At 42.1% G+C, this 12,122-nt stretch overlaps 2 protein-coding genes across 3 annotated transcripts in view; one reads left to right on the top strand and one right to left on the bottom strand.

The window, feature by feature from the left end:
• Nucleotides 1–12,122, top strand: part of ctnna2 (catenin (cadherin-associated protein), alpha 2) — a 342,469-nt gene that overhangs the window by 218,858 nt on the left and 111,489 nt on the right. The gene's annotated exons all lie outside the window — the stretch shown is intronic.
• On the bottom strand, nucleotides 1,101–5,879 carry lrrtm1 (leucine rich repeat transmembrane neuronal 1). Its single transcript, XM_058384691.1, has 2 exons — nucleotides 4,969–5,879; nucleotides 1,101–4,827 (listed from the first exon to the last, which is right to left on the bottom strand). Exon 2 carries the CDS (start codon nucleotides 4,690–4,692, stop codon nucleotides 3,118–3,120), a length of 1,575 nt encoding a protein of 524 aa, XP_058240674.1. The 5' UTR covers nucleotides 4,693–4,827; nucleotides 4,969–5,879; the 3' UTR covers nucleotides 1,101–3,117.

Here is a 12,122-nt window from a genome sequence, read left to right on the forward strand (position 1 = left end):
CATTCTCCAAAGCTAGGATGTGAGTGAGGCTAGCTAACAGGGAAGTCAGGATTGTGTACACTCTGGCGAAATGTTCACATCTCCATGGATATTTTTTGGAAATACCGTCTTTTATGAAAATTGTTTCACTTTCTAAAATCTACCAACAGACCAAAATGCTTTTTAATATTGGGCCAGACGTTTTAGAGAAAATGGACTTGACCTCCGTGTCTCATCAGTGCTCCATCAGTATTCCGAACTCATTCCTGCAAGGAGGCATGGGTATTCCCGACAGTGTGCTTCTTTGTGCAGCTGGGTCCGTGTTGATGGTGTGTTAAGTGAAAATTACACGTTAACATTTTGTTAATAGCGAATATAAAACCATTATGTTGTTGATTTTTCGTTATGTTGTTGATTTTTCGTTGATATAATCTAGTGCTATTGTTATTTAATAGATTTCTATTATTTATATTTTTATTTACTTCCATCATAACTGTACTGTAAAATTGTGGGTGGGGAAGTGTTAACGATGCTAATTCCGTGAAGTAGGAAAAGATCTTAGCTTTAATTAAACACTCCTATCACCTACAAGTTCACTGCTCTTCACTTAAGTGCAGCAATTTCGATTTAAAGAAGAGAAAAATAAGCTCCGGCACAAGCAAAATCTCCAGCTCAGCTTTTTCATTACACCAAACAGGAAGTGGAGAATGCGGTTCGACTGCAGCCCCGGCATCCCACCTCCTCAAAAATTCATGACCCCTCAGAAATCTAGGGAGGAGAAATCAATACAACTGCCAACCCAACATTGGCCGCAGAGTTACCGCTCCATGCAACATTGATAGAAAATAAGCTGAGGGGGAATAAAAATAGGACAGAAGTAGCGGGGTGGGAGGGGGAAGGAGCAGGATTATCATACGTGTAGATACATATTCATCATTACAGAGTGAGAATGAGTGAAATTGCATACGAGAGACCTCTGCAAATCTCCAGCGTCTAGCCATTGTTGTTATTTGTGGAGCCGGGCCATGCTGCTATTGTGTTATTCAGAGCTTATTGTTTCTCAGAAATCAATGGAGTGGCGTGAAAAGAAGATCATGAGCATCAACAATGCTTTCCTCGCTTGTAGTTTGCAATCTGTCATCCTGCATCTGCAACCACACTCCGAGACTCGCTAGCCCTTTATTTTCCCAAAGCCGGATTACGTGTGTTAAACACGGACCTCTTTAGAAATAATCAATTATGCTCATAGATCAGAAACCTCAAAACATGTTTATATAACATATGAATGTGAAAATCCTCCCAAAACCAAAGCAAACAATCATAAAAGTATCGTGACCGGATCCATCAGGAAAGAAAAGGCGTGGCATTTCTGCATGATATACAACAATGGGAATACACTTCATGAATTTATTTTGGCTTAGCTCTTTGTGGTGTAATACAGTGGTCAAAATAGAACAGTTCGATTCAAATCATATCTTCATGACGTTTGGGGTTTTTTAAAGGTTTAGAAAAATCCCTGCTGAGATCTCTTCACAGTTTCCTTTTCTTTTTTTTTCCAAGCCACACATGCAAAAGAACAGTCTAGAACATGAATTTCTTCATCCATACTCAGATAGAAAGACAACCGCTCACACATTCAGACCTCTTTATCTCGAGTCCCTTTACCGTGGGAATAATGGTAGATCAGACTAACCATCCTGTGTGTCCTGAATGATCCAGATTTTACTTTGCAGCTGAACATACATGCACGCACACACACACACACACACACACACAGAAACATCTCACATTCTAAAGGTAAGAAACGTCAAGGGCTCGCTCTCGCTACTGCTGGTGCTGTGACACTAGAGAGCAGTCTACACCTTCTTTCACAAAAAACACCTTCTTTCTTCTGTCTATCTGCCAATGCCACAGGATACACTTCACCGCCTGCCAATATTCACTCAACAAACACCTCAAAGGAAAGAAGGAAAGAAGGGACTCTTTTTCTTTTGTTTTTATATATATATGTAATAGGCTCTTATTTCAAAGATTCACAGTAGATCTGCCGGATAACCATCTCTTCATTTGTGGCTGAATATTAAGGCTTGGTTTTTGTCTGGCTCTGATTTCTCACCACCATCAAGCACAAGAAGGCAATAAGCATAGGTCCGAGCCTTTAAACACCCTCGTTCTCTTTTATTTTTCCCCAACAGCATCATGAGTTGATCATGTAAAAGATGGTGCACCATCTGATCTCAATGCATCATGCGTCCCTTTTTTGGTTTCCTCGGCTAATTTGCTTAATCTTTAAGGAGAGGGATATGGGAGTAGATAAAAAAAGAGCAAAAAGCAACCACAACATTAACATTAAATTTGCACAGTGATTATCCCTCACATACGGTGAGAAGCAGATCGAACGAGAGAGAGAGAGAGAGAGAGAGAGAGAGAGAGAGAGAAAGAGAGAGTAAGCGAGGGGGGGATCTGAATTCTGAATTTCAGATTGAGGCTTGACATTTGAAAACGTTGTGACGAGATTGTGTGTTTAAATACAACATCGTCAGCTTGCCGGTCCTCCCCAGCCACCCTTCGACTAATCTCCAGACCTGACTACTGTGAATTGCTTTTTTTTATTATTATAATTATTATTTATTTAAACACTTGATTCTTTTTTCCATAGTTTACAAAAAGAAATGAGAGCTTCTTGTATTTTTATTTCCCACTCTTTTGCATTTCTGCATTTTAACATATTTTACACAGACTTGTCTCATTGAATTTTTTAACCCATTTAGATTTTTGATACCACAATGAAAAAAAAGCATGTTTTCATCAATGTCCTCATTAGCTTTAAATCTTCTGTAGTAGAAAGACACATTAAAGCTGAAATATCCACGCTTCACAACTTGACCTTGATTAGTCCCTGTATTCCTCAAAGGTTCTCACTCATGCTTGTAAACCAGTCCCAAAACCAGGTCCATCAAAACCCGCTGTGGCCTTGAAGATTAGCAGTAAATCCTTGGCCTTGTCCCATTTTTTTCCCCCAAATGTGCCATCAAGCCTCCTTGAGAAAGCAGCACAGTGTAATGCAGTGTAAAAGCATGTCCCATGTACATTGATCCAACAAAATTTGTGATTGCAAGATATCCAGCAGCCGAAATGTCACACCTCACACTCCCGAGATGCCTGTTGCTGGCAAGTGCAGGATCCGTACTCGTTGATGATGACAAGGGCCCCCTCGATGTGATTGGGCTTGTAGTCAACATAATATTCGGTAGTGGACATGGTGTCCATCTGCTGCATGGTCTGCTTTTGTTTCTGCTTGCGTCGCTGGTTGCTGAAGCATTGTCTCATCTGCCTCAAGCCAGCTGGGAAACACTTCCAAGACACATAGAGCATGAGCACTACAATCAGGAATGAGAAGATGAGTGCCATGGTGCCTGTCACTACCTTGTGGATCTGCATGGTGCTCTCCAGGTCATCGGTGGCCGCAGTCACTGTGAAGGAGTTGGTCACCACCTCGCCACCCTCCATGTCTTGCAAATCATATGGTGTCCTGGTGGGACCTTTAAAAATGGAGCCCCGGGCCAGGTCTCTAGTGGCTGTGTAGGTCTTGGTGGTGGCCTCGACCCCGTCCTCACATAGCTGGAAGGCATAAACAGCATCCAAGATGTCCTCGCCTTGGGCCATGTCCGGGCTGGCGCACTGCAAGGCACTGTCACGTTGGCCCTGGAAGCTGCTCAGCCAGGAGGCCAGGGCACAGACATTGCGGCTGCACTCCCATGCATTCCCAGACAAGGTGATACTGCCCAGGGATGTCCAGGAGCCTAGAATGCGCTGGTCCACGTAGGTCAGCTTATTCGAGTCCAGCATGAGCTCCTTGAGGTTGGGTACACTCTCAAAAACATGTGGCTCAATGTATTCGATCTCATTGTTTGAGAAATCAATCTTTTCCAGGAAGTGCCAGGTCCAGTCTAGGGTGCTGACCACAATGGTGGCCTTGTTATTACGCATGTAGAGTGTGCGCAGCGAGATGAGGCGGGGAAAGTGGGCCAGGTTGATTTTCACCAGCTCGTTGTGCTCCAGGTGCAGCTCAGTCAGCTTAAAAAGACCAGCGAATGAGTTGCGGGCCAGACTCTGCAGCTGGTTGTAGCCCAAATCCAGAAACTGCATGCTCCTGCAGTCCTGGAAGATCCGTACAGGCACAAACTTTAGGGCATTGTACCGTAAATGTAAATTTGTAAGCTTCCTAAGCCCATGGAAAAGGTCTGGCTCCAGGGACTGCAGTCTGTTGTAGGATAAATCCAAGATGCGCAGATTGGGTAGGGGTCTGAAGGTTCCATTAGACAGGCTCTCTATCCGATTGGTGCTCAGGTCCAGTTCTTTAATCCTCCGCAGCCTCTCGAAGGCGCTCTCCTCCACGTATTCAATGTTGTTATGATCCAAGTATAGCCAGGTTAGCTGCGACAGGCCAACAAAGTGCCCCTCACGCAGCTCGGAGATGTTGTTCTCCCGCAGGGACAAGCCGGTGGCGCTGCTCAGGTTGTGGGGAATGTCCGTCAAGTTGAGCCCCTCACAGTAGAGGAGCTTGTTGTCGCAGCGGCACAGCCTCGGACAGCTCCCCCCCACCAGGGGAACCATTTTCAAAAGGATGCCCAGAGAGCACAGTAACAACCCGGGGGGCTTTCTTAGCGTCCACTTTAAATACAGGCCAATTAGAAGGAAATCCATTAGCATGAATATCCTGCAGTGTCGTGAAGAAGAAGTTCATTGACTCTTTTAGATTTGTCTCATTTTGAGCAGCATGATGATTTTTCTTTCTGTTAATGTGGTTTGTCTGACGGTGATTTGTTACTCAAAGTGAAAGAAAATCTGGCCGAACAGAAAAGAAAAGAGTCAATACGGGGAAACGGCAAGTCACTTCAATCATGTTAGATTGGGAAACGAAAGGAGAGACAGCCGAGGGTGAAAAAGCATTCTTCCTAAATCACATAAAACAGGATTCCTACTCACCCCTTTTTTCCAGAGGCTGACAACCTCTATTCAGCGACTCCCTTTTGTGCCTGCAATAATTAGGTGTGAATATAAAAAAAAAAGATCCCAGTGTGGTACAAATGTAGCCTCCCCCCTCCTTTTCAGCAGCTACCAGAATCTGGCAGACTTACAATGTCTTAGTTCTCCTCGCGTGAAAGAGCCAGAAAGAGGAGGAATCCAAGTGGCATTCAGTGCACTCGCAGGAAATGCAAGCTGCCCAGACTGCATGCATGAGCACGGTCCTCCCTCTCCTGCTTCTCTGCAGTGACTGCTGCGCTGATTAGAGTGAGATGAGAGGATGGAAAAAAAAAAACAGACACACACGTTCACAAAGAGGGGGAAGTCAAGGCAGAAACTCTTTTTTCCTCGGCTGTATTTTTTGTGCAAGCGACTCTGTGTTGAAGTGTCGTCGCAAATTAAAGTCCGTTACTTGAAGCCGTCGGCAAGCTGCATGGCTCGTATCCATTCGGACTGGTCATCATTCTCTCGGTGGACAGCTCCTCAGAAATAAGCAGTCGTCTGAGATGAATGCTAGTTGCCCTGGCATTTTTCCTTCTCTCTTTCTTCTTTTGTTGTTCTTTTCTTTTTAGTCCAGCGTCCTCTCAGCCAGGTTTCCAGTGAGCCCTCTTTTGAGAGTCGCTCATTTTGTGTAGGTTGAGGAAAAGGCTGTTGCTGCGCGGAGATGCTGAGGCATAGAGGCTGAAAGGCAGGGCTGGTTTGTGGAGAGAAAAGAGAGAGAGAGAAAGGAAAAAAAGAGAATGAGAGTGAGAGAGAGAGAGAGAGAGAGAGAGAGAGAGACGAGCTGGAGCCCTTGCAGCAGAGTAGTGCAATGCCAGTGCATGCAGAAACACCTTCTGTTCACTAAGTGTCGTGAGCCACTCACAATTCAGCCGAGCTCTCTCGCTTTCCTCCTCTCCCTCTCTCTCTCTCTCTCTATCTCTCTCTCGCCATCACTTGCTCACTCCTCCTCCTCCTCCTGCTCATGCTATTCTGTTCCGCTCTTTTTTTCCCCCCTCTGCTCTTTCCATCTCTCTTTTGCTTGATTTCTCACAGTGTCTGGTACATTTTCATATTCAAAAGGGTTCGGGATTCGGCTAGGGTACTTTAAATGTAACAAACAGTTGAATCCAACCCCCCTTGCCCCCCCCCCCCCCCCACACACACACACAACACACATCTCTCCGTCTCTCTGTCTTTGACTGTCTATATCTCTCCTCCCACCCGCTTCTCTCTAATGAAGTGAAACAAGCCATATATCTGCCTCTCCTTTTTTGGTTTTATTCAATCCCATTTGCTCATTTCTTTGCAGAGCCGTCTAATGAAATTGTGTTCTGCATACATTCCCTGCGGCACAGACACCCCGAAACGTCTGTATGTAAAAACAAAAAAAAATGCATCACAGCTAGTGTTTATTTCTTTTTCTCTTCCTTTAAATCTTGCAGTTGTTTCATGGTCTACACAGTGTTAGGAATTTCACGCCAGGGTTTGAGCTCAAATGGCCTGTTTTTGTGTAAGTTTTGACACGTGGCTGACTCAAACCAGCCTTGATACACAGATGTAGAACATGCCACGCTCAGAAAGATGAATCTACCTTTGATGATCGTTAGCATCAGGGTGCAGTCGCAGTGGATATGGTAATAGCTAAAACATCCAATGTGTCAGCACAGATTAGAGCACTACAGGAGTCTGTGTCCAAGTGCCCTGCCCTTTGGAAACCACTACATTTGCATTTCATATTGTACGCCTTGCCTTGTTGACCACGGCAGTTTGAAGCCCCGCTATCTGGATAGAATGCAGATATCATCTGTTGCCACTTAAGGCGCATTAAATAAATATTCCACTCAGGAACCCGGGCTCTGGTGCGCCTCAGATCTCTGATAGGCCACCACAGCTTTGTCATTTCATTCTGATTAATTTTCAAGGACAATCAACTGTGAAACTCCCTGTGCATGAAGCGACCATGCGTGTGTTTGGCTGCCTCACTTCCAATGCCTGCCATAATGTTAGCCTCAACCCCCTTCCCTGCTTATCATGCTGTGAAATATCAGTTAATCAGACAGCCGGAGACGAGAGAGGAATTTCGGGGTGGTGGTGGGGGTGGGGTCATTCAACAGTCTCACATGCTAAATGCTAATCACTTTCTTCCTGTTTTGTTTCGTTCTTTTAAGCTAGCTCTCGATTCTGATTGGTCAGAAGGTACTAATTGATGCTCTAATATGTTATGGTTACTATAGTAACAGACCATTCACTGGGATCTTATTCTTTAATGAAGAAAGGTAATCTTCAGAAAATTGCTGTGGTTGAAGAACAAAACTCTTTGTGATTGTATCAGTAACTCTGATGTGGATTGTTTTTGCTGTAGCAAGTGTTATAATATTTACTTATTCATCGTCATGGCTACAAAAACATGACCAGTGGGAATATCTACACATACATTCATTAGTTTTACCTCATGTTTTATTTGATTTATTTCATGTCATTATTTGTATAGCTTTGTTATGCCATATCGGACAACCTGAAAGAATTTTAGATCGCATCATTGAAAATTGCGTTAATGTTCTAATTCCTGAGTGTTTCCTCTGACAAGTTGGCATCAGATTCAGCAGTAAATGATGGAAGCAATTATTTCTAAACCTGCAATTAGTGCTGTTTTGTAACAGTGGCATGGGCTCTGAAACTGAACCAAGTGAGGTGATAAATTTCTTTGAGAAACAAAAACATCAATATCGTGACCTGTGATTGGCTGATGTGTGTCTACAGAATGCCTGAGCTACTCTCTGCATGTGTTTTCATGTGGAAGAAAATTGCAACAGGTGATCAGGAAAAGTTGTCTAAACCAAACCAACCTTTAGATTTTTTTGTCTTTTACCGTAGAATTAAATGTTGATTTTTGTTTCTTTTGTTTTTTTCCCCCTTTGTTAGAAAAATAGTGTATTCATCTAGTTCATGCTAACTTGCTAACAATACCAGTAGGCTTTAGTTCAATAATAATTCTGCTGTATTTGTGCTAGTTCTTGTCCTGGTTCTCGATTATGTATTGCTACCAGTATTATTCATACTGGCTCCAGCTTATTTAAACTAATTTATTCTAGTTAGTGCTGGACTGCTTCTCCTTGCTGGTCCTGGCTCACTGGTTTATTCAGTTAGTTCTGATCTTGCTGAAGCTTGTTATTCTGGTTAGTACCTGTCTGATGAACGTAACGCTGGTTTCAGTTTGCTGAAGCTGGTTTATTCTGCTTAGCACTTGCGTATAGGTTCTGATAAGTTAATACTGCTCTCGAATGGTTTACTCCGGATTAGTCTGCTTAGTAGTGCTCTCGTAAAGTCTTTAGCTCTCTGATCTGATAAACCAGCAACAGACTGTTGCAAGTGTTATTTTTGCTGCTTATCCATGCTAGTTTCAGCTGGTTTATACTGATTAACACAAAAGTGTTTCTCAAGGGTGCTTTTAAGTTTGGAAATGGCTCTACACAGATCCTGTAAGCATTTCTTGTCAGGGTTTCTGGTGGTGTGCTTTGCTGAGTGCTGGTTTAGCTGGTCACGCAGTAGACGATGCTTATTGATTATTGGCTGTCCGCTTCACAGCTGATTTTTGCTGCTAGATTGCAATTAGAACACATTCTCCTGGTCATGTTGCTGACTAGATATCCTTTTTCTCACTCCTTCATTGCTCTAATCTATAGCAATAGATACATTTAGTTTCACACCTTAAATGCTCAGCAAAGTTTTGACAGAGAATGGATGAATTGAGCAGCAGAGTCAGTAGAGCATAAAAAAAGAAAGCTACCCTGAGTACTGACCATCTATATGCGGTCCATCTCTCTTCTGCCTCTCCCCATCTCTCTTTAGCCATAATTAATGGGTGCACCATCAGCTAATGACTTGGTACCCTGTAATGACTTGACACAGCGTACAGGAGATGGGAGTATCCAGGCCATTAGTTTTACAGACTTTTAAGAGCTTTGGCAGTGGTGATTTTCAACCAGGGCATTCTGTCCTGATACTGTGTGATGGCCATGGATAGTGGTCAGGAGAAAAAGATGACCTTGACTCTTTTTCATTTTATTCACACAGTTGGGGTCATGGAGGGGGATTAGATTCAGTCATAAACTAAGCAGGAGCAGCAGATTCGGTTGAAGAGATTGCTTCTAATTTGAACGGCTCGCTAATTTCAAAAGAAATTTATTTTAGACTAAATTAAAGGATAAAAAAAAAAAGTTATAATCTCTCGTAAAATTAAATTGGAGGTTATGGTGTAAATCAATTGACTATGATGAAAGACAGAATAAATTAAACAACTGGCTTATATCATCTCTGTTGTACTGTTAATAAAACTGAATCGATCCAGGGAGCAGTGTGACTGATTGGAGCTCCGAAGCTGATACCGGGACAGCGAAAATTATGCTATCAGTACAGCACAGAATTATGTGCTAAATAATTATACCTATATTGTCCACCTCAGGCTTTTTGCCTTGCTGAGACAAGTCTTTAAAGAAGCACATTATAAACATAATCCATCTTCATTTGCATCACAAATAGGTCTATATGCACATGACTGGCTAGACCAATAAACATAAACTAGACAACGCAGGGGGCATGAAATTATTCAAATTATTAATTAAGGATGTACTCTGTTTACTCTGGAATATATTTAATCAATAGCTTATTATGCTCTCTATAATGCTTTCTGCAACATTAGGTTTTTAACCATGTTACCCTGCTCGATGTGGTTACTGTGGCTCTGCTGATTAGCGAACATCTCTTTCATGGAATATTGCGCCATTAGCAAAACACAGCATGGCCGTCCATACTATCATTTTGACCTGACATTCTAATAGACGACTGATTTAACCAGGCCTGATGAGTCCTGGGCTTGTTTTTTGCAAAGAAGTTATACACAATCATTTACCAAAGATTCCCTGCACATGATGCAGTTGTGATTTAGAATCACAGCAGAACAGGAAGGAACCGAGAACAGAGTCATGGGGAACTCCTGAACTGAGACGTGCTAGCTCTCGAATCTAACTCTCAAAATATCAAATGCAACTTGTTATTGTTGGGGATGTGGTTAGTGGTTAATGTGTTGGACTAATGATTGGAAGGTTGTGGGTTTCAATCCCAGATCCACTAAGCTGCCACTGCTGGGCCCCTGAACTAGGCCCTTAACCCTCATTTGCACAGTTGTGTAAAAAAAATTCCACAGGGATTTTAAGCCAGAAATGTAAATGCACAATGCCAGAAATGTTTGAGGTCACCAATCAATCACTTACAGCTATCAGGTCATTATGGTGACAAAAACTGTAACCAGGATCAATATTTTAGTCTAAAATCAAGTCTAGACCTAGACCTAAGATGGTAGTTACTTTGAGTCGCATAATAACAAAAAAACTGATTGTTGTACAAACTTGTACAAAACAAACATTCTCTTCTAGGAAACAATATATAAGTGTTTTTGTGAGGAGAGTTGCATTTCTTTCCTTAAACTCATGTTGTTTACTTTAAAAGCTCAAACTGACCTGAGGTCAGTCACCACTGCTGGGTGGGTAATGATGGAATGCGCATTTTTTTGCATAGTAAAGTACGTCCTGCTACCACATTGCCAGGACATGACTATTTCCATACTGTTTTTGGAAAGTAGATCTCCTAAGCGAGAGATAAAGAATAACACTACAGACTTCCAGACCATGCTGTCTGCATACTCTGTTACGGCCATGATGGTGACTGGAAATGAAGCCTCATTAACAGTGTAGCAGCAGTTTAATGCATGACGTCTCCTCTTATCCTGAAGATATTACTTCTGGGTCATTGGAAATGTTCAATTATTTTAAGTCATCATGCAAAACATCTTTATGCTGATTTAATTCACCAGTTCTTATTGTAGACCCTTCTGGAAAAGTAGCACTGAAAACCCCATTGCTCAATACACTTTTTTTTTCACCTCTAGAAGGTGGTGACATATTGATTTGGTTTTCTCAGCAAGACCATTTCCGATGAATTGTTCTTGAGTGAGAGTGAAGTTTATGGTTTTGATGTCATTCTCACAAGGAACACAGCAGTGTGAAGCCATTCCCCCATTCACTTTAATTAGAATCCTGCAATTGATGTTAAAGGGACTTGTACAGACTTCCTGTTGTGGCTCCATTGTCTCCTGCTGGGGTAATAACAACTGTTAGGGCATGTTATGTACTCTTAGGAAAAAAGTAGAACTAAACTGTATTCTATACCTGTCAATGTGGTGGAAACCATAATGGTACATCTTTTAATATGTCTTTTAATCTCTCTCCTGGAAATGTGGATATAGTGTAGTAATTAAAGGTAAATAAATAGTGTTAAAGCTTTATATGTACACTATAGGAACATTGAGTTAGAAGGTAGAAAAGATGTGGACTTCAGGGTACTGGAAGTACATTCCACCACACTTTTTTATATCTATTTTGTTAGTTCCTGGTAATCAGCAGCCTCTCATTTTTCTGTTCTGAAGATAATAATTGGTAATCATACCATGATAATCATAGATAATCATAATTGGTTAATCCTTCTATAAATGCTAAATCAATTTCTTCAGAAAGCTTTACCAGGCAAGTCCTTCTGAATTGGCTGTTATTATAGACATAATAATGTAGTAAAATGAGCCCATTGTTGTAAAACTGTGATATTTTTTTAGAGACATTAAGGTCAGAGCTGATGTTACCTTCCATACAGTCATAATGCAGAATTCACCAGCACTGTGGCATTGCACTGCAGCGGTCAGGCATAATCTTCTGAGCAGTGAATAAGACTGATGATCTCCTCATCATGGCACCTGTTAGTGGGTGGGATATATTAGGCAGCAAGTCAACATTTTGTCCTCAAAGTTGATGTTAGAAGCAGGAAAAATGGTCAAGCATAAGGATTTGAGCGAGTTTGGGAAACCTTGGGTCCATGTGGATGTTACTTTGACACGTACCACCTACCTAAGCATTGTTGCAGACCATGTACACCCTTTCATGGAAACTGTAATCCTTGATGGTTGTGGCCTCTTTCAGCAGGATAATGGGCCGTGCCACAAAGCAAAAATGGTTCAGGAATAGTTTGATGAACACAACAACCAGTTCCCCAGATCTCAATCCAATCCAGCATCTGTGGGATGTGCT

Source organism: Hemibagrus wyckioides, linkage group LG29, assembly GCF_019097595.1.
Source record: "Hemibagrus wyckioides isolate EC202008001 linkage group LG29, SWU_Hwy_1.0, whole genome shotgun sequence".
Lineage (NCBI taxonomy): Eukaryota > Metazoa > Chordata > Actinopteri > Siluriformes > Bagridae > Hemibagrus > Hemibagrus wyckioides.

What these genes read in the sequence shown, in the direction of transcription:
- lrrtm1 (XM_058384691.1), bottom strand. Translation starts at nt 4,692, where the DNA reads ATGCTAATGGATTTCCTTCTAATTGGCCTGTATTTAAAGTGGACGCTA.